A 23,069-nucleotide genomic window follows, 5' to 3' on the forward strand; every position below is an offset into this window, starting at 1 on the left:
AACCTAGGTTGTAATCGTAACTACCTACTTAAATAAGTCTGGGAAAAATAGTGAGGTAGGTTTTTCTTTAAGGGGAGAAAATCATCCAATGACTTCTCTCGCCATGGGCAAGGCGAGTGGGAGTGTCAGACTCTTACTGACTAAAAACCACCCCGTTCCTACTCCTAATTTTCGAGCCGGAGCGTCGGTAAATTCGTTAGGTACTCCGCAGCTACTTAGGTTGAGAACGTCATCTTGGGTAAGTAAATGCACAACGATTTTATAACAAACGCAGATTAATAAAAAAACAACAATCTAGTTTTACAATCTTCAAACTCTTGAGTTACACAGACTACTATTGCCATCTAGAAACACAGTATCTGGGTCTGTAAAATAAAACACATTATTAAAACATCATGTATATTAATCTTATATTAACTTCCAGCAATCGGTTTAAACTGTTTTATATTGCACATTTCCTAAGAAGAAACAATGTAAATTATGTAAAAATATTGCAAGCTATATTATTGCCTAATTTTAAATACTTATCTCTATATAAATTGTTACCTAATAAATAGATATATTTCTATATTCAGATCAGATATTTAATTCTATTCAGTAAACTGAGCGCAACTGGTCTCAAGTTAATAAAATAATCTATCTATAAATCAATTATTATTGGATCGAATTAAAAAAGTTATGTACTTATAGATAACTCTTCACAGAAGAAAAAACTAATACATTAATTTGACACAACATTTACAATAAAATTGGAGAAATATTAACTTTAACTAGGTATTTAACTTATTTTCTACAGGACACTCCTGTTTCACATTTACAGGTTTTGATTGTTCTATGGAGTCTGGTGATAAATCATCATGTATCTTGGCTAAATGCCTTCTTAGTGATTCTCTAAGGAAGAAGCCTTTATCGCAATGGCGGCAAACAAAATTTTGTTCCATATGTCTCTTCTGGTGGAGAGCCAACTTCTCTTCATTGTCAACGAACATACCGCACATGAAACATACAACATTAGTAGCTGTATGCCGAGATATGTGTGTTTTCAACAATCTCGCTGTCGTTGTCAAATACCCACATAGATTACATTTAAATGTTTTAGCTTTACAATGGACCCTGTTACGGTGGTTACAAAGTTCTGCCATAGTGAAAAAGCTAGCCGGACAACTTGTACATGTATAACTTCTAACACCGCTATGTCTTTTCATATGGTTCCTCAAATTGTTACGGTTTTTCAATATTTTCTTACAAACCTCACATTGTACAGACTTTGATTCATGGTTTACTAAGTGTTTGTATAACTTGTTGCGGCCCTTTATGTGTTTCCCACAGTACTGGCAAGTGCCTACTTTTTTATAATCTTTGTGATGCGCTTCCCTATGCCCTTGTAGTGAACTGTGTTGTGTGAAACTTTTCAAACAATCTTTGCATTGATACCGCCGAATCCCATTGTGCGTAACCAAATGAGCATCTATATCTTTGATGTTTTTAGTGTGATAGTTGCAATCTTTACAGTGAAACACCCTGTCCTTCCCCAGACCTTCAATACGGACTAGGGTAGCAGCATAACAGCTTCGGGTCATATTTTTAATGTGAACATTGAGAGCTTTAAATGTTTTAAAAGTTCGTTTGCACTTGGAGCATATTAACTTTTCATGTAGATGATCCTTCTTCCAATGGACACTGAGTTTACATTTAGTTCTGAAAGTTTCACCGCAGTCATCACATTTTAGCTGTAAATCTATGGCTCTACTTTTCTTTTCTCCTATTTTGGTCTTAGAATCAACCGCATTTGTTTTGTTGAGTACATCTTCTGTTTCTACTTGTCCTATTGACTCAGGTATGAGTTCTTCATGTTCAGATACTATGCCATCATCTAGTTGTTCTATTCCATTCACAGATTCATTGTTTTCAATTAGAGGTATTACAGTTAATTGATTAGGAATCTCGACTTTTACAAATTCTGGTTCAGGTTTTGTTATAATTGTTTCTTTTTTTATCTGTGAGGACTTTTCTATTTTGCTGTCAGATTTTTCAACTTTAAGTTTGTTTGGTTTAAGACTATTTTTCAGTGCCACCTGTTGATCTTGTTTACTGTTCAAGTGTTGACCATTATCCTTATGTTCAGGACATGATGTTGTTTTATTGCTCATTTTATTTGTATTATCTGTATGAACTTCCTTTTTAAACGGAAGTTTGATAGGCACTTTACATAGTTTAGAAGGTTTCTGTACAACGGACTGTAGAATTTTGTCAGATGCCTCACATTTCTGTTTGACGATAATCGCAGTCTCGAGCTGTAGTAGGCAGTCAAGACATACTGTTGCTGGCAAACCATCGTTCGGTTTAATTTCAATGTTGGCTATATACTTAATTTTGTCTGATATTATGGAATGATTGTACTTCTCGAACAATGAGAATGTTTTATGTTCTTTGTTTAAATCGCACCGTAAACATATTCGGCAGTTAATATTCTTCTTTTGTTCACTCATTTTGTATTTATATATACATAACAATATACGATCACCATCAAATTCGGAGTTCAGATTGTAGTCCACTGTTCAACACTGTTTTCAAAAACAAAATGGTTTATAGGACTAGTTTTTCATAGAAGCATGTTCTTAAGACTGTTAAATTAATTAATTTTGCTTTAAAATGTTATAAAATAGACAAAACACTTTTTTGTAAACATTGTTGATCTTCCTCAATAATATTGATCAAAAACAAGCAAGACAGTTGACATTTATGACAATGTCAACGTCAAGTGCAATGTCAATGTTTTAAATCAGTTCAGTGCTTTGGATACGAGTCAAATAAGCATATGGATGAAACAAGTTAAAAGTTACCAAATAAATTAAATGAATGGTACACTTCATTTTTAAGGATTGGCTTTTATATTGGCCACTTGCTTCGTTTAGTACAGTAGAGTCCGTTTATAATGACATCGAAAGGAATTGACAAACACGTCATAATAAGCGGACGTCATACAAAGCGTTATGTATAAATGAAAATCTTTTTTATGTAAATATGTATGTATTAAGTATTTTAATACAGAAACATAGTATATTTGCATATGTGTAAGACCATATTAAATCAAAATCAAAATTGCACGTAATCAGCAGATTATTATAATAACACATATAAGTGTATTTTTTATTGTAAGTAATCTGTAATTTTTGTCTGCTTTTGTTTCTTCATTTTATTGTAAAAACAGACTCTCACACTATTGTGTATAGAAGACATAGCTATGGTCAAATTATCATTTTCAATATTGCTGTGGACAAATCGTGATAATAATTCTGCAGCTTTTAATGCGTAACCTTCAACTGTCAATTACTCACTGAGATTCAAAACAAAAACTAGGCACGTGCCGAACGTCGTCGGGAATTAACGAACATTATTGAAGGTAAAGAATCGTGCCGGTCATTATAACCGGACATAATTTATTAAAAATGGGTCATATAAAGCGGCATGTCACTGCAAGAGAAGACATTATATCCGACTATTTTACAAAGAATTTTATATGAAAACCAAACTTCGTCATGCAATTACGTTATAATAACCGGTTGGTCAATATAGGCGGAGTCATAATAAACGGATTCTTCTGTATATATTAAAATATAGTCAATGTGTAATTGATTCTGGAATAAAATATGTTAAACAATATTTAAAAGTAGGTAGTTACGAATAAAAGCTATCAGTTAGTTATGTTGGATATGTATAATATTTTCACTTTATCATTTTCCAGTTAAAGTATGACTACGAGTTCCATTTATTAAAGGGTCAGCTGCAGCTTGTTGTTGTAGAGAGATAGACCTAGATCTGGATTTGGCCCGAGAATTGAACCTCTCTTTTTCGCGCTAGTTACTGTTCGATTAACGATGTAGTCTACTTTTTTTTCAAAAACCTTGGATTTTCTCGTGTGTTGTGAGTGCGTTTACAAACATACAAGTTCACTTACTCACACACACATGACACCTAGACCCAAAGCATCAACTTGCGGATCACACGGTATAATTCCGTGAGGGAATCGAACCCACGGTACGTTGCACGACAGCTGGTTGTCCAGCCATCGCACCAACAAGCTTTTTTATGATCGTTATTCTATTAGATTGCCATTTAAGCTGAAAGGGTTTAACTAGATCAGAAAATAAAACGCAATTATTAAAATAAATACTTTATAATATGTTTTTGTTAATATTTTACTATAATACATATCACTTCTTTTCTTACAATGGAATTCATTTTATGAACTAATATTTAACAAAATCTAATTAATACAAGTATTAAAGTAAAATACTAATAAAATATTGAAAGTTATAAAGATTCTAAGAAGACTAGTAAAACTTTACTTAGCACAGACACGCTTCTATTCAATTTATTTTTTTATTATCACACTACAGAAATGGCCAATGACAATAAAGAAAGATAAATATTTAACTATATCAAATTATTCAACATTGTGCTAACGAAAAAAGATAAAATAATATTTTTTTTATTAAAAAACTGCAAGATATTGAGTGGTCATTTCACATTTTACTTACATGCATTTTTTGTCAAAAACTTTGAATCTTGTCAAAAATCAACACTGTCAAAGTGAATGTTTTTATATGATTTTCAAAGTTTATAGAATGGTCAAACTGTACCGTATTTATGTATTTATTACGTCGTGTCAAACACAATCTTTAGATACACAAAATATTGCTTTTACGAATAAAATAATAGTAACACAGATAAAAAATTGCACACAGCGCAAATGTCATCGTTCCCGCCAATTTCACAAATACACTGAAGTTTTTTTATTTTATTTTTTTAGTAAATCTATACAGATACTCTAAGGCACTTTTTATTCAGACGCACTACATTTTTTTACTTAAATTGAGAAGTTATAAATGAGTAAATCTCATGAAGGTATTTGGTCCCAAAACTATTAGATTTTAATAACAATGTAGTTATATTAATATAATGCCAACCTTATGTGTAATAACGTGAAAAATATATTAAAATACGCATTATCCTATTGTACTTGTAACTACATGGCTTTTGTCTTAGCTACCGTAATGTACTTTTCACAAATTAATATTGAAATTATAAAATATCTACTAATATCCTATGATAGTGTCTGTTCATTGGTATTAAACCCATACCTATTTTGATTAAACCTATGATATTTAGATTTTTAGTAAATAGAAGGTCAATTTGTGTATTTAATTTACTTTAGTCATTATTTACTTTGTCACATATAAAAAAATACCTACCTAGGTTACACAGTACGCTCAACGCACAGGTCATAGACACGTTTTAGTCAGAGAGACAGAAAATAAATTGTTACATTGTAGTTTCAAATTGAATAACCCACGAAAATATTCGAACTAAAGTTTCAAAGAAAATGTGTAACCAGCTTATTAATTTTTAATTGGTCAATTTCATTTCGTATTCGTCAAATATACGTCAATATTTCTCCAAATAAAATATGGTTTCGTCACGAGTCACGATCCATTCTGAACATTTTCTTTGAAACATTGTTTGACATTATTCTGCTAGTAAGAAACAATTAGTTATCCTGTTAGCTTTAAACTAGCAATTAGGACATGAATAATAAATTAAATACATGCCAAATTGACCTCTATTTACTGAGTATGAAGGGTTACATTTGGAATTATTGACTGCTAAGGAACACTGTGGTCTCGTTACTCATAAGACCTATAGAAATGCGTCAACCTCTTAAATCCAAATGTAATTTAAAGTTACGTTGTGAAAATACGTCATATTTTAATCAAGTATGTATGAATGGTAGGCATTGGTAGGTCATTGTTTTTATTTTAGTAGGACAACCAAGTCAGTCCAATTTTCATGGTTGCTTAGGCCGTTTGCGTTAGGGCGACTGGTAAATTATGATCGGTAGGAATCTTTTCTGGTACAAATGTTCTTTGAATTAAGATTGCATTTTGCAAAGCAAAATAATTTTACCAAAAGTCATAATGCGACGGCTATTTTCAAAATAGTCCTATTTTCACAACCAATCACAATTTACCAGTCCCTATGCAAACAGGCATAAGTTATAATTTCGCTTAATTTTACATAATAACATTTCTGTGTCAAACACTGTCTTTTCCCCACTACTCTTAATACTAGAGAATTGTAATATTCTACTTATGTGCTACTAGAACTGAGTTGGTGAGTTCAATCCGGAGGTTCTTGGTGTGAGCAGTGTGGTACTGGGGTGGGGGATGATTTGAAGGCTCGGGGGAATAGTGAGGAGTAGGATGGGGGTGGTTCGTATTCAGGGGGGGAGGGGGGAAGGGGTTGGGTGAAGAGTTGCTGTGATGCGGCTGTCACTGTGACAGTGGGCGAGAGATCGATGCACGATGGCGGGATGTTGACTGGCGTGTCCGACGGCTTGGAGCGCTTGCAGCAACATTCTGGAAGGTGGTATTGTTATGGTTAGTTGGTGAAATAGTTTTGTGTGTGTCGCAAATTCTTGGCGAAGATTCGTAATAGGTAAGTAGTTAAACTTATTAAAATTTGAGTTATTGGTTTTTGATATTTTGTCAGCAATAACTGTCTAGACATAGTACATGGGACTTGTAACACAACTGGCGATGTTTTATCTAACACTTAATGCACATCTGGGAACCACTTTGGGAAAAAAGCTCTATATTTTTGTACTATTTCAAATCCCACACTTTTCTTGACCCAGGACTCAAATTCCCCCTCCCCCCCCTCTCCCAATCTTCCCAATAATCCTAAAGACGGCATCGCACTTGTAAGGCCTCTGGTATGTCCATGGGCAGTAACGATTGCTTATTATCAGGTGATCCGTCTCCTCGTTCAAAGGCTTATACCATAAAAAAAAACTCACCCCAAGCCAGGCAGAACATGAGTATAGTGGCGCAGACCAGCATGCCGACCACCAGGTAGCTCCAGGGTCCGTACGGCTTCAGCGCCGCAGCGAACTCCATGAAGGCGTTGGAAGGCTTCTCACTCTCGCTGATCTTCACTGAAAGGGTCAAATCGCCTGTTATCAGTTACAATCTGCGGTCCAAATTGAACGATGGGACTTAATACATTGAGTTAAACCTATCTCAAATTAATGGTCTATCTTGGTCTATTTTAATGATGTAATATAAAATTTTACTAACTAGCCTGAAAGAGTAGGTATTATAAGATTTGATACAGCCGTTCTTGAGTTTTGTACTTACAAATAGACTGATATTTTTTTATTGTCAAGAGATGATATGTCATTCAACTGAAACTTTTAAAATCAAAAAAGAAAACGGATAAAAGTAAGGTATCTGCATTAATATTTATTTGATGCCCTGTAAAAAATATACCTACAGTACATGTATAAAATTTAGTCTAGCAACGTAAATAAAAAAAGAACCTACAGAAACAAAAAGGAGCGCATACGCAACACAAACATTTAAACTAAGATCTACGTTACCGTGAACCGTGCAATTAATTCGCAAATGACAAAAGTATACTCACTCACTTGTTTTGTTGTTCACCATTTAATTTTATACACGTCAAACAAAAATTCATAACTTTACCTAACTATTTTTCTACTACTGAGTCAACTAACCAACGCGTGTCGGTTCCTGTCGGAACAATGCACTATTGCACATTCGGAGGTAAAAGTTAAAACGTTAGGCACAATGGATCAATGACATATGCATGACACATTAGCCATTACGGATTACCCGTCATTTATGAATGACGATGTACTAATACCCGCATAGATATTTGCAGGAAAATAGTACTTGAATATGCGTACCTAGGTATATTATTATTATATGGTTTTACATTAACTTGCCCTATTTGGATTGAATTTAGTAATAGGAATTTTAGCTCCTTCCTGACGATAGATTTATTTGATATTTGGTACACACTCTTACTGCCACACTCAGAGACATTTAATGATTACTTAAACTATTTCTTAGTGACGGTTTGAATTTAATTTTTACACAACTACCTGCATTATGAATACGAAATATACTGGTAGAATAGACCTCATTAAAACCGTTTAACATGAAAAATATTATTCATTTAGTACTTGTTTATAACAACTTAATTATATTGTTGTTCATATATGTCAACTTTATTGAATTTTACAAGGAAACAGATGACAATATTATTATTATAGTAAATGACTCGTAAATGGTTTGTTTTGACTTCCATTGATAAGGGCATTCCCCTGACATTGCGAGCTAATGATAAAAAGGACAATGAATTTTGTATTACGCATACGTATGTATCTAAAGCAAAGAAGTACAATATAAAAGTTTTATAATATCACCTACTTATTCATCGATATAGCATTAGTTTGACTATTTTATCAATTTGTTTCACACTAGCTACCAATCCCGCTAAACTTTTCGAGTTTTAGTTAGTCTAGGCCTAGTCTATCACCTAAACGAGAGAACGTTGTACTCTCTGATTGGTTGATTTATTCAAGCCGGCCAATCAGAGCTCCGAACGCGCTCTCGTTTCGATTACTTTAAAAGTAAAACAAACTTGTACTGAACCTTCTAGCCTATCTACAAAAACATCTAACATAGAAAACACAAAAACACTTACTTATAACAGAAGGTTTCGTCATCCCATCAGGCTGATCCAACCCCAACAACTCCTGGTTCCTTGCAGCGAATCTCCTAAGGAGTTCAAGGAGTGGAGGATCATGCCTATGGGAGCAGGCTGCTGGGTCCTCATCCTCTCCTCCAGGGCAGTGCCTGACTCCATCACAGACTAGGTATGAGGATATGCAGAGGCTGGTCACACCGCATATGAATTGGGAGTCGTTGTTGCAGATGGAACCTGGAAATTGATGATGATTGGGTTTAAAGACGTGTGGTGAAGATAATTTGAATGGTTGGGTACATAATTTATAAAATAATCAAAATTAATAGAATAGCTTTACTGACTAAAATACTGCAAGACTGTCTGCCTCGTTGGTCGAGTGGTCGCAAGTGCGACTGCCGAACAAGGGGTCTCGGGTTCGATTCCTGGGTCGGGCAAAGTATTACTGGGCTTTTTTCGGATTTTCGAAAATTTCTCAGTAGTAGCACGGAGTCTGGAATTGTACCCAGTATATGGCAATAGGCTCACCCCCTATTACATGGGACTTAACACAAATGGTGAAAAATGGGTGTACATTGTATGGCTGCATTAAGTACCGTAACATGCATCTCTGCCTATCCCTTCGGGGATAAAAGGCGTGACGTTGCACTTTTTTCCACTTAATGTAACATAATATTTGCTAATTAAATCTCATAGTCAAGATAGAAATAAAATAAAAAAAATACCCAGAGAAATAAAAGAATGACGTCTTTATGACGTAGATAACGATTAAACAGAATAATTGTTATCTTTCTCTGTTAATTGGTTACAAGTGAAATACTTATACGTAATTAGATATACTTAAAACTGAAGATTATAGTCATTTAAGTGTGTGCAACCCAAGTATACTTGCAACGCAGCTAAGTAGGCATTAAGATACGCAATGTTTGAAACATGTCACGCATTCACATTTTGTACGAGTTTCGAAACATTAAGTGCTACTAGTCGTGTGACAGACAACAGATTTTTTTTCTCACCAGATGACCGTTTTTGACCTCATAAGCCACCATTTTTATTACATATTTTATTTTTTATGATATACTCATTTAAAATTGACTGCACTGTATAATTTTAAAAGAATATTTAGGGTATATGGTTTACTCACGTAACTGTTCGAGTATGTTCATGATTATGAGTCCCGATCGTGGCTTGTAACTAGTCGAGCAACCTCGAAAAGTTATGTGAGTTACTATGTTACTACTGAGCATTAGCTCCAGTCTATTAGGCATTACTACCGATTGTCAACTTTATTACTGTTTCAATAAAATCAAAATTAGATTCGGAGTAGCTTAATGTTCGTACGTCTATCCTATATATCATAGTCTTCTGACCACTTACCACTATTAACAGCAGTGACCACCAGCCGCAACTTCTCGGTGTGTTGGTAGGGGGAAGTGGGAGGGTTCCACACGATCCTCAGCTTGGATGGCAGCAGCTTGGTACCAGCCCTCGCTGCCACGGCTGCAGCGTTACCTCCGCAGAGGTTGAGACGCCACATCGGAGTTTTGGCATCGCCGATGTACTGGAAAAAGATATTATAATAAATATATTACAACCCGTATTTTTTTAAACAAGTTTGCCATTGTTCGCTATTCAGTACCTCTACCATGAGTTTAAAGCAATAGCATTTGTCGATAGTCCCTAACGACTATGTAAATTTTTTGTATGTCCAATTTTACAACGCTGTAGTAAACTCATGCTAGAGACTCAATAGTCAACGATAACAGAAATATTAAACCATACATCTGTATTTATTATTAAAGATCTCTTTTAAGGTACATTTGTGACGTCTTCAATAGTCAACACATAAATTAATTCTTATTTGCTCTTGTTTCCATGTCAAATAGAGACTTACTTACGAAGAACTATGAATGACATCACCCTCATTATGATATTGAGAGACCTAAGACCTCTCAATACCAGGATTGGTACCTATACCCCAAACCCACGCTCTGAGATTTGATTTAAAACGGGCACAATAGGACACGAAAACAATACTATGATAAAGTACTTTAAACCTACTTGTAAGATAATTGAAGACATTTGACATCAATTAACCCGAATATTCCAGAAACAGTAGTGTAGTATCACGCTATCTCTGTATTAGGTAAGTATTTGAAGACAGTATCAGGAAAAAACCTACCTTACAGTACTGACGGATAATGTATAGAAATGCAGATTTTGAAGAGTAATTTCCTTGTCCTTTTTTCTCAGAAAGGTTACAAAGGGTTTAACAGTTTTGGCCTAACTGCCTAACTGCCTTCATTCACTTTTTCCCTGTTTAAATGTTCTATTGGTAAAAATGGACAAGTTGCTAGGTTATCCTGTAACTTTCAATTCGATGCAGTCCATGATGTCATTGGTTGATATGAATAATCTCGACCAATGATGGAATATCGAATTTACAGAATAGCTATTACAGGAACATTATAGAGAGCTCAAATAAAATTAAATGATATTTCGCTCTTCCTCCTGGTAAATTGACACCGAAATTTCATTTGTCTACATCTTGCTTTTAACCAACTTGATCAATAAGTCCAAAATGAATAAGAAGTACATCGATAGTACTTACAATAAGCAGCTTGCAAGCATCGGTGCTGTTGTTAACAGGCGCTGATTGGTCGGTGGCAGTGTCTTGCGCGTGCGCAGCTGTCCGCGCGCTCCATTTGCGGTTTAACGCCCCGGCTACTGGTGGCAACTGGACGTCTGTTATACCTCTCTCCCAATCTGTTAGTGATTCCTGGAAAGAAAAATAGAAAAAATATGATATTTGTCGAAAGTGAAGATTGGGATGTTTAATTATGTATGTAGATACTTATTTAGGGAGCGTAGAATGAGCTTTTATTTGAAACAACTACAAGTATGGTTGTTTTGAGAGCGGAAAATCATCCACTGACTTCTCCCGCCTTGAGCAAGGCGAGAAGCAGTGTCAGTTTCTAACTGACTAAAAACCACCCTGTTCCTACTCCTGCTTTTCGACCCGGATGCCCGGTTAACCAGCTACATAGGTTTTCCGCAGCTCCGCATAAGTACAGGTATGATGTCAATTATAATTAACCACAAGGTTTCAAACAATACATAATTCCCAATCAAAACCCACAAGAAGGTAATCCGCAACTTAGATCAGCTTTTAAATATTTGTAAGACCGTCAGCAAACAAGAATAGTCGTTTGGTATTTACAACTTTAGAAATTACATATTTCATGGTAAAATCAAGAGGAAAATAATAAATGTAGTATGTAAAGTACCTAATTATTATTTATACGTAAACAACCATCACCGTCACGTAATTAATTATTATGTTATCGGCTTACTCACGTAACTGTTTGACGAGGAACTCGACTAGTTTCAAGTCGTTTCAAACGAAACGCTCCCGAAAACGCTACAATAATGTTTTGTTTTTATAATTTTAATCGCTTTGGTTTTCGTATTATTCATGTAACATCAGCCCTAAGCAGTTGATTACAACTATTATTACATAAAATAAACATTGAATTATGATATTTTTTTTTAATTTTTGCATCACCTTTTTGCGGTTTTTGGTAGCGTTCCGTTTACACTCTTTGATACAAAACATTAAGAAAATTAGTAATGGAAAACTTTAATTCAATTTATATGGAGCTGTATGCTGTATACTGATTACGTAGATCCCCAGAAGTTCTAATAAAGAGAAGTCATAATGTACCAGATTTTAGGCACAGCACAATTGGTAAACATTACGGAATCCGCAACAGCGTCCAATTTGGCGGGATCTAAATATTTATAGCTAGAGCACGGGCGTTGAATTGTAAAAAGCCATTGTTTCAAAACTATTGTTACGTCGCGCATACGTACGAGTTTTACATTCGCACTTTTTGCAATGCCATAAAGAATCGCAAATTCGCAATGTGCAGCATAACATCAGAAGCTGTTCTTCCCCTACTAATTTGCAGGGGAGAACATTTATCGGGTACATACCTACATACACTTAAATATCAATCAGATTTTTGGCTCACGTTTTGTCAATAGGTTTATCCCATATTACAATAGGTCAAGTAATTAATTTGAGGAATAAGGGGAAGCCGTTGTTCAACGGTGGACGTCTTGCGGCTGATGACGATGATGATGATGAGTAATTAATTGTGAAAAGTAAATCGTATGAGGACATTTAGGAGGAATTTTATCTTATTGCCTAGGACTCCTCTTATATATATTGGTTAGACAGGCAGATGGAATACTTAATGGCGAATGATCAGCACTACCTATAGACATGTAATTGATTATCCACAGAATCATTTTGAGTCGTCTTTTTATTGTAAGACTACCAAAACCCTGTTTAGTATTCCATGTAAGCAGAAACTGTACAAGCAAGGCCGTATAATGCAAGAATTTACGATTCAAATTGCACATTTTTATACCAGTTTCAGAATTAGTACAATAATCACGGACAATGGCTCGTTTCCTTTAAATGCATGCGTTAAATACTGAATTTAATGTAACTCCGTTGTTGTTTTTTTGTAAAAATCATAATAGTTATTGATTGTAGGAAATCCGGCGTCATAATTTAAAACTGCTTTGTAAAAATCTTGAAGGATACGTAGGTACTCGTGTATAAACTGAATTTATAAGTATAACTACATATATAACTGAACTTAATCAAATTATAATGAGGATGGTAGACTATTTTGATAGATGCAAGTAAATTAACAGCATTGTCATGCTTTTTTTTGCGGGGGGAAAATCATCCAATCTGTCCAAAGACTTCTCCCGCCTTGGGCGAGGCAAGAAGGAAGAGTGTCAAATAAACAGATTCAGAGAACATTATAAGAACATTCTTAGGGACTTTTTTATAAGCATTTTCGATCATGTGATCGGGGACTGAACCACGACCTGGTAGGAATTATAAATTCATTACATAGCTTTATAGCATTGTCTCGGTTGCGTCCAGGTTTAACAAGACTGACAAACATAAATTATTGAACAAAATATGTGAATCTGAGTTTGAATTCCATACGGTATTTTTTAATAGAATGGCTCTAAGAATTACGTTTCCCATGCCCTTTACGTATAGAACCTTTATAAGGATAAGTAAATAGAGGAAATGCTACAAAACATATTCACACACAAACAACTTTATTTCGAATACAGAAATACATAAAAATTCACAACCTGCAGATATGAAACCAGGTCAAATTTTATCAAAGCCACAAACGCTACAACTACGACAACTAAGTAAGTAAAACTTAGCAAATTTTCGCCATAACTCCACATCCACATTCATAACAGTGCGAACGAAACCGAACGAACGTATGATAAAAAAGAAACAATAGTTATTATGAAAGAGCTAACAATGGAATCTGTTACCCAAGTGCACTGGTAACCAGTATGTTGCATACAGGTATACCGAGCTAACAATTAAACCATTGTCTTGAATTATTTAAGCTGAAAACCTAGAAATTTTGTGAAGCAAGTGCGGAAAATTAGGCATGAAACAGATTTTGAAATTGAATTCCGGCTAAGCTAACAGAAAGAGATGAAGACTGACTTATTTGCGTCTAATACGAACTAAGTCGTATTTGTACAAAAACAAAAATGTGGTGAAATTACACGACTCGTCCTTTAAATCCCACTTGCGAATTAATACCACAGACCTCCTGGATTCAGCATTAGTTTTCCCCGGAGCTGCGGATTACCTAGCGGGTTACCGGGACTCCGGGTCGATAAACAGGTGTAGGAATGGGGTCGCCCAAGGAGAAGTCATTGGATTTTCCCTCCTTAAAAAAGCTATTCGCTTTTAAAGAAATCTTTTACTACCAGAAATCTATAGCAATAAAATACAGAGAAGTACCAAAACGATATCGTAACTCATAAAGTTATAGTGCAAGAAGTAGGAACATTTCTTCTGCCTCTTATACCATATTTCCTTGTTTACGATAACTTGTATTTACTGCTTATCTACTGTGACACATGGCGTGAAGACAAAGGAACAGTTGTGTGAGATCAGTTGCATCAGTATTACATATAATATGGAGGAAGCATTAGACGCCATTATGCTATTCAGAACAATTAAGTTTTGTCTAACCAACAATCTTAATATTAAACTGCGTTAAATGTTTATTAGATGAGTAAATTCTACATCGTAAAGACTTGCTTCCTACTTAGAGGTTTAAATTAGTTCCTAATGTACCATCGAAATCAACAAGCCATTTTGACACTTTTTTACTTGCACATAAAAAGCAAAACTGTCGCAAAAGTTTTCTTAAAAAATGAGACGATGCCAGAAAAACTACTCGGAATAAAATATAATCCAAGCCAGTCAGCGATTAGCGATTGTCTAGCCGCTAATCGCTAGACTCTAGCAGGTTATCGGGGCTCAAGCACTAGTAGGAACCGTTTTAGTCAGCAAGATTTGAGTCATTGAATGATTTCTCCCCTCTAAAAAATAAGCGTTCAGTCATACCCCATTACAGCACATAAAAACCCTTACTTAATATTTTAGTCCAACCTTTAAAAGTAAAAAGTAAGACAGAATAAGGAGAGGTCCTTTAATAAAAATCACTTCACCTTCACAGAGGTCATGTTTCCAATAACCGTAAAAATTAAGTATTAAGTAATTATAACAGCTAAACGAACGTCCATTAAGATTAATTGGTTACTGCTTACCTTCTACCGGACCGTGGACTTCCGTATAAATCTGTACTATCTATACTAATTTATAAAGCTGAAAAGTTTGTTTGTTTGTTTGAACGCGCTAATCTCCGCAACTACTGGTCCGAATTGAATAATTCTTTGTGTGTTGGATTATGAGTTTGATATCGAGGAAGGCTATATGCTATAAAACATCACGCTATGACGAATAGGAGCCAAGCAGAGCGGGTAAAACCGCGCGGAAGTAGCTAGTTAATAGATATAGGTACAATTGATAAATAGTTTATGTCCACAGCAAGACAGGCTCAAAGAGAAATTGTAGGAAGTGGAAGGTTTATGTAACGTTATAGTAATATAAATGTTGTGATTACATTGTTCACAATATTGTATGTAACTGCAAACTGCAATGTAACCTGCACTTTCGAAATTGTTGTTAAACTGCTGAGGTCTTGTTTGTCACGGAGGAAGTTTGCACTTTAGAAATCGCTGTAAAAATGAGGGAATGCGAATTTTTGAGAGCGAAAAGGTGGTCTATTAAGAAAAGTGTGAAGAAAACTTGGATATTGGGGGAGATGTCCTTAGTGATCTTCCACTTTTCGCACCCATATAGCAGCACGGATTTCACATTGGACCCGAAGATTTTGAGTTTAATTCTTCGGGTCAGTTTTCGTGATTACCTCGGGCCTCAGCTGCGCGAAGGTTGCTCGAGCTTTGGTTTTGCATATGCCTTTATCCAAAATGATAATACTTCCAAGGAACTTACGTAATGGAAAATTATCATCAAGACTATCAAGATGACTCATGTCAATAAGTCTATAGGCAACTAGGTAGTGGCACATGTGGATAATAAAAGTTAATGGCTACGTCACGCCTTCCGAGCGACCTTCATACCCTTCACCTAGACCCAGATATGTTACAACTCTATCTAGATCAGTACTAGGAACGACGTTAAAGACCTAACTACGATTCTAAAGATGTATGGTTCTTTGCTAATATACGTCAATGGTTTGTACATCACCAACAACATCAGCACTACCATGAACTGTTTTGGGGAAAAAGAAGGTTTGTCATAACTCCAACGCTTTTTTATGGTATAAGTCGGTAAACGACCAAACGGATCACCTGATGATAAGCCATCGCCGCCGCCCAAGGACAAGAGGCGTTATAAGTGCGTTGCCGGCTTTTTGAAGGATAGAAATTTAAGGTTTGTTCGGGAATCGGGGATTGAGAAGGGAGATTATTGGGCTTGTGTATGTTTGTTGTGTGTAATGTATGGTTTTATAGGGTCGAAAAATATTACGTTAATGCACCAGTAAGTGCTTATCATCTGGTGCTTGTTGGAGGCCTTGGTTAATTTTGCTTTAATCACGTCGATGTCGTGACAAAAGTAAATAAAATAAGTACAATTGTACATACATGCTATAACTACACACATGGTCCTTTGTCTACACGTAATACGCAAGTGATAGTATCAAATAACATAATGATAGGAATAATTATAGAAATCCAGGAAGGAAATATGAGGAAACTCATGTTCGTAGATGCATTTATCTGTAAACATATTAAGGTAATGTGGTTTTCCACTGCAGGATAGGTAGATGAAAGGAAAATTTGGTCTTCATGATCTCTCTCTAGAATCCCTGTCAATTTCCTTAACATGAACTATTGAACACAGCACTGAAAGACATTATAAACTTTGATTAAAACTACCAAAAAAATCTGGTTTGCCAAAATTGAAAAACGAAATGTCTTCGATTAAAACTACCTAAAATTCCTGGCTTGCCAAAATTTAAATATCTATAGCACATTCACTTTTATCAATAACGTATTAAATCATGCATGACAGAATATAATCACCTAAACTAAAACTGGAATTAAAACGAAATAATTTGATCAGAGACAAAAAGTAAGTGAATGTTTGAAACTTGAGACAAAACTTTTTCTCCTCGTCCACTCTCCTGTATTTTAGCTTACTTTTAAACTTCTATATTACCTATGTAATCTAGGCATTCAGCCTAAAGCCTACACCAAGTCAGCGACAAGGTCTAGCCAGTCGTGATCCAAAAGACCTTGAGCCCACAATTATTTGTGTTGTTCTAGAATTTCTGTGTTCTTGTTATTTATTTTAATTTGTGAGGAGTTATTTCCTATTCTAGCTTTTAGTTTTTAAGAATAAGTAAGTGCTTTGTGTTTATTTATTTTTGGCTAGACAATCTACACTTATACATTTTTATTGTACTTTTTTTAAGTGGGGAAAATCATCCAATGACTTCTCCCGTCTTGGGCGAGGCGAGACGGAGTGTCAGACTCTTACTGACTAAAAACCACCCCGTTCCTACTCCTGCTTTTCGAACCGGAGCCCCGGTAAACCCGCTAGATAGTCCACAGCTCTGGATATTTATTGTACTTAGAAATAACAAAACTTAAGTGAGGGTCTTTTAAATCTCATTCATGGCGTCATTTCTGTTACTTTACAACTTTACGTTGAACATTCTACTATTTTTTTACCGCCGAAAATTGCAGCCTAACAAAAAGATTAGGTATACCAACATAATAGCAGTTAAACTACAGAAATTATATAACTTGTTACAAAGGTAATTCCAACTTGATACCTAGATGGATATCTAGATTCTAGAACTGTACAATCCAAGGCTATTAACCCTACATTTACCGCAGCCTAGTGTTTTATACTTAGTTACGAGTAGCCTGTAATCAAGCAACCTCCGGCCATGTTGGAAAAAAATATAACGTGACACATGACAGCATGATTAGTGGCCAGTACCATCGTTTATATGTTATCTATGGTTGATGCAATGGTGTCTGACAGTGACATGACAACTGTATTTTGTTTTCTTTTTTATAGAAAGAAGTGGTGATGGTAGCATGATAGAAATATCTAAATAATTTTATACTTATTTTACGTCAGTCGGTTTTGAAAATTATATTATTAATCCAGTCAGACACTTGAAATGTCAAAATAGAATTGTTCAATAGACTGTCCTTTAACAAAAACTTAAAAAAAAATGGGTTTAATATGTATAATAATTTTAGCAAAACATTCTAGACGGAACCTTGATTTACTGCCTAACGAACTATTGAATGGTCCCCTTCTAAACAACATGTGTCACATAAATACGTTTGAATCCATTTCAAGATGGCCGACCTAGATTTACCATAGATAACAGACTCGCACAAACTGACCATGAATGCGGGGTGATCAGATAAAGTGGATTCTTTCTATAAGCTATTGTCTTGGCTCATCGTTTGGCGAATCTGATCTTTAAGACACAATCAAAGGATTGAAAGAATTGAAGGACTTTATGGAGCTACCGAAGTGAAAGAGAGGTAAAAGAGGTTCTATGAAGTTTAAGAAACAAAGGACAGCCCGTGACAGTCCCTTGTTTGACTATGATGAGCCTTATCTACATACGAAGTTTATGATATAAGCTGGGAAACGAGCAGACGGATCACCTGATGGTAAGTAATCACCACCGCCCATGGACACCCTAAACACCAGAGGCGTTACAAGTACGTTTTGGGGGTTAGGAATTTAAGAGGTGTTGGGGAATTGGGGATTGGGAAGAGGGGTAATTAGGCTTCCGGTAACAACGCATTATACTCCACGCATGTCAGGCGGGTAGTAAATCAGTTATTCAAATAACTATACTTAAATGTACAAAAGATTAATTGCCTAGGAATTATTTTTTACATCTTAAGTAAAGGAAAATTTTCGTAACAATGGCTTTGTATGCTAATCAACTAGTTGTTAGGTTATGTAGATTTTCCTGTTTTCTCTTAATATATGTTATGAACTTGTTTTTAATAACTTGCTTGGGTACTTGTATAGTATCTGTCCTTGCTATTTGCGAATTTTAGTGAACATAATTAAATAACTAAATTAATTTCATTGTCATAACCTGTCCTGATCTAAATGGCATTTTAGCGCGCTTCAAAAGAAAATAGAAAACTGTAAAAGTATGGCAATTAATAACACTGACATACTGTGTCATTTTTTTTTTAAAGAAATTAGATTGCAACTTTTCTCCCTTAAGTCTGAGCCTGGAAACGATCTAAAAACAAAAAAAAAGACTAGACACGATATTTTAACCTCAGAACAGAACAAAACAAATCTAGCTAATAAATAACCTCAAAAATTCCTACACGTCTGCGATGGGGAAAATGTACAGAAAAACTGATTGAATGAATGACGAATGACTTGACTGTAAATGGTTGTAAAGTAGTAACATTGCTGGCTAGCAGTTATATTGCATCAGTCTGCCATTGAATCATTAGTAATGAATTTACCTATACTGGCATATACGTAAATATAGGAAGGTAAGGTGATACAAAAGAAAAAAATATTGATTACCTAAACCAGATGATAGTTTTAGTACTAACCATATTTAGACTATGCTCCGAAGCTGCAGACTACCTAGCGGGTTTACTGGGGTTCCGGCTCGAAAAGCAGGAATGGGGTGGTTATTAGTCAGTAAGAGTCTGACACTCAATTCCGTCTCGCCCAAGGCAAAAGAAGTAATTGGTTGATTTGTCCCCCTTAAAAAAACAATTTAAACTAGTCTAAATATAAAATTAACCTTTTGAACGCCACGGACGTTTATAGACGTCTAACGAAATCGTGCCAAACACGCCACCGACGTCTATAGACGTCAAGAAAACGACATTTTTTAAATACAAAATAAATATACTAAATTAAGTTTTCTGTGTTTCTTTTTCCTATTATTTCAAACTACTTTAGTGAAATATTGTAAATTGACACAAAGATATATTCATTATTTGAATTCACAAGAAAAAACAATCGTCAAATATTGCTAATCGAAATCCGTAAAATTGTGTATTTCCCCACGCCACAGACGTCAAGACACGTCAGCTAGTGATGGGTAGGTAAGGTAACTTATACTCCAAATTTATGAAATATTTTATTGAAAGTAGCTTACTATTACTTTGACAATTACTTTTTACTGACAAATATTCGTATCTGAATATTCCTAATGTAATATTAAATAATATTTAAAAAAAGTGGAAAAGAACTTATAATTGATATCCTTAAATCGATAGTTTACTGTCCACTCTCGCGCATCCTTATGTAAGAGCTCATAGACAGTTACCTGTACGCCACAGACGGGAATGGACGTCAAGCGGTGACGTCATTAGCGCTACGCGAGTCTGCTAGTGCTTTACTACATTGTCTTTCCATATATTTATTTAAAACATTCTAAAATTATATTTTTAAACATTACTTATAAAAATAAAAAACAAAATAACATTTAAAAATATAAAAATAGGAGCCGACCAGTAGCGGGAGCATGGTCCAAGCTACCGGTGGTTAGGGCTCCAAAGACAGAAACCTCCTCACAATACGTGCCGTTTCGAGGAGTACTGCCTTCTGCATCAGGCCCTTGATCCATCCGCCCAACCCCAGCCTCCTAAGGTGGTTGTCGAGGCTGTTGGGTATTAAACCGTTGGCCGACACGACTATCGGCACAACGATAGCCGAATCCACATTCCACATGTCGACAACCTCGTGAGCCAAGTCAAGATATTTTATTTGTTTATCTTTTTCAGCTTTCACGAGGTTCTCGTCATGAGGGATGGTGATATCGATTATCATCGTGCGGCGCGCTTGTCGGTCTATCACCACTATATCAGGTTTATTGGCTACAATAGTCCTGTCAGCGATGATAGATCGATCCCAGTACAACGTGATATGGCCGTTTTCGAGAACTGGATCGGGCGCATACTTGTTTACTACATTTATTATTATGATCGGTGGTAATATTAAAATTTGAACAGCAAAAGGACTTGGATGACATAAGTTTGCCAAGTTTCGAAGAATCCGACTAATAATTATATGTAAAATGATTAAATTGTTTTAAATAATAAAATATTATTATTTTTTATGTACCACAATATCACATGATCACATCCCTACTCGCATGCGAGAAAGTTGTCAAAAGTCGTGCCAGCCACGCCAGAGACGTGTCTTCACGTCGGCGGATGACGTCACGAACCAGATTAGTGATGTACCTTATTATATTATTGATTTATTCGTTTGTAGTTCTAATGTTTGCTTTTAGGTTGCTTAGAACTTAGTAACTGCTGTTTAATGATAGTATGATACCAAATAGGGTCAAGTTAAATAAAAGACCAATGCAACGAATAATATTTATTTAAAAAATATAGAACGAAAAGCACGGATTCATTGGTTATCGATAACTTTTCGTTAAGATGTTGGAATCACTATTTTTTTGTAGGTTTTTGTACTGAATTTGTGGCTTGGCGTAGAAGGGGCGCCGATGTGTTTACGCTCTGGCGTTCAAAAGGTTAATACAGGTACTTAGCTTTAAGACCTATATCTACCACATGAAAGTTTAATTAAAATAATGCCCTAACCTTTAACTTGACAATTCATTAAAATTATTACAATTTGATTTCCCGCCACAATCTGACAGGTAACGAGCCCAGATAAATAATAATTAATAATCTGTGACGGTAATGACACACCCACACAGCCTTGGAGGTGGATGACATAACACGCTGACAATCTTTTGCTAAGCTCGAGCCGCCATTGCTCTGACGTCACGATACAACTGATTAAGTTGGCGCGAAAATATTTTCTTGTTGGTCTGTGGTAAAGACAGCACATGAAACTACTCTTTAACTACTGTTTATTCAATTTACAACTCTATTCTAACGGTATACAGTTAATAATCTTTTAAACAAAGTTAGTCTAGCTATTATACTAAAGTTGAATATCCTTTAGTTTTAAACATTGAGATAGTTGGTTAGTTTAACTCAATGGTTTTCAATATCAACAGCCTATAAGTGGCCTTTGCTGACCAAAGGCCTCTTCTCACACGGAGAAGGTTTGAGCATTAATCACCACGCTTGATCAATGCGAGTTGGCGGTTTCAAACTTATAATTGAAAATTATAAGCCCAGATTTCCTCACGATGTTTTCCTTAACCGTTTGTCAGTGGTGTCTAAATAATCTTAGAAAGTACATATAACTAGGAAAAAGTCACATTGGTACTTGCCGTTGGTAGGTTTCGAACCCCACCAGCACCAGGCTACCACGACACTCAATGGTTTTAAAATGTTTTTATTTAAAAACATAAATGTAATTTACCTAAGAAAAATACATTTTACGATAATTTTGCTTATTTCATATAAATAAACAGAATAATTATGTGTATATCAATTAGCTCGTGTGTCAACCGCTTCATTAGGCTCGGAAACCAGTCTGTATACTGCAATAGTTTGGCAACAATTGACTAGTTTATTGGGAAATTATTGCTTATTACTTAGGTATCAGAGTCGAAAGCTTCATTAGCATTTTTGATTAAGGTTGCAATGGAATAAAGGTCTTTGTAATTTTATTGTGGCTAATTTATTTTAAAAAAAGTTTTGAATTATAAGCCGATTGAAAAGTATAACGTTCCTTGTTCGTTGCTTTTCCTAAGGGATTTGTATTTTGGAATGATCAACAATCTTCACTATTCGCTAGAGATCGATTAGAAGGGGCTCCCTTTTAGCCTAGCCTGGAGAACGTCTCGTACCGCACGCGCCTCACAGTGTTATCAGACCACCACAGTTGGGGCCCAGTAGAGCTGATGCCTGATCCTGATGCGGACTACCTCGGGGTTTATTGAGGCTTCAGCTCGAAAAGTCGGAGTTAGAACGGGGTGGTTTTAGTCAGTAAGAGTCTGACACTCCCTCTCACCTAAGCCAAGGCGGGAGAAGTTATTTTATGATTTTTCCCCTCAAAGAAAGGCTAGAACATTGTAGATGTACCCTAATGTGTGTACTTG

The 23,069-nt window shown here is 35.4% G+C and overlaps 2 protein-coding genes across 5 annotated transcripts in view; both read right to left on the reverse strand.

Moving 5' to 3' along the window:
* Nucleotides 1-426: 426 nt before the first annotated feature.
* On the reverse strand, nt 427-2,726 carry LOC118262278 (gastrula zinc finger protein XlCGF57.1-like). Its single transcript, XM_050697415.1, has one exon. It carries the CDS (start codon nt 2,487-2,489, stop codon nt 771-773), a length of 1,719 nt encoding a protein of 572 aa, XP_050553372.1. The 5' UTR covers nt 2,490-2,726; the 3' UTR covers nt 427-770.
* A 1,432-nt stretch (nt 2,727-4,158) lies between these two features.
* Nucleotides 4,159-23,069, reverse strand: part of LOC118262454 (uncharacterized) — a 75,986-nt gene continuing 57,075 nt past the window's right edge. For 2 of the 4 annotated variants that reach the window (XM_035573816.2, XM_050697417.1), the window contains 5 exons: nt 11,186-11,353; nt 9,952-10,135; nt 8,575-8,811; nt 6,860-6,997; nt 4,159-6,419 (listed from right to left, as the gene is read on the reverse strand). In XM_035573816.2, the coding sequence (XP_035429709.1) occupies nt 6,181-6,419; nt 6,860-6,997; nt 8,575-8,811; nt 9,952-10,135; nt 11,186-11,353 (966 nt within the window). In that variant the 3' untranslated portion in view covers nt 4,159-6,180. Of the gene's footprint in view, nt 6,420-6,859; nt 7,016-8,574; nt 8,812-9,951; nt 10,136-11,185; nt 11,354-23,069 lie in introns of all 4 variants that reach the window. The other 2 variants (XM_035573815.2, XM_050697416.1) reach the window with 1 other exon arrangement.

The sequence above is a fragment of the Spodoptera frugiperda genome, chromosome 12 (genome assembly GCF_023101765.2).
Source record: "Spodoptera frugiperda isolate SF20-4 chromosome 12, AGI-APGP_CSIRO_Sfru_2.0, whole genome shotgun sequence".
Lineage (NCBI taxonomy): Eukaryota > Metazoa > Arthropoda > Insecta > Lepidoptera > Noctuidae > Spodoptera > Spodoptera frugiperda.

Coding starts and splice junctions, on each gene's coding strand:
- LOC118262278 (XM_050697415.1), bottom strand. CDS start 2,489: ATGAGTGAACAAAAGAAGAATATTAACTGCCGAATATGTTTACGGTGC.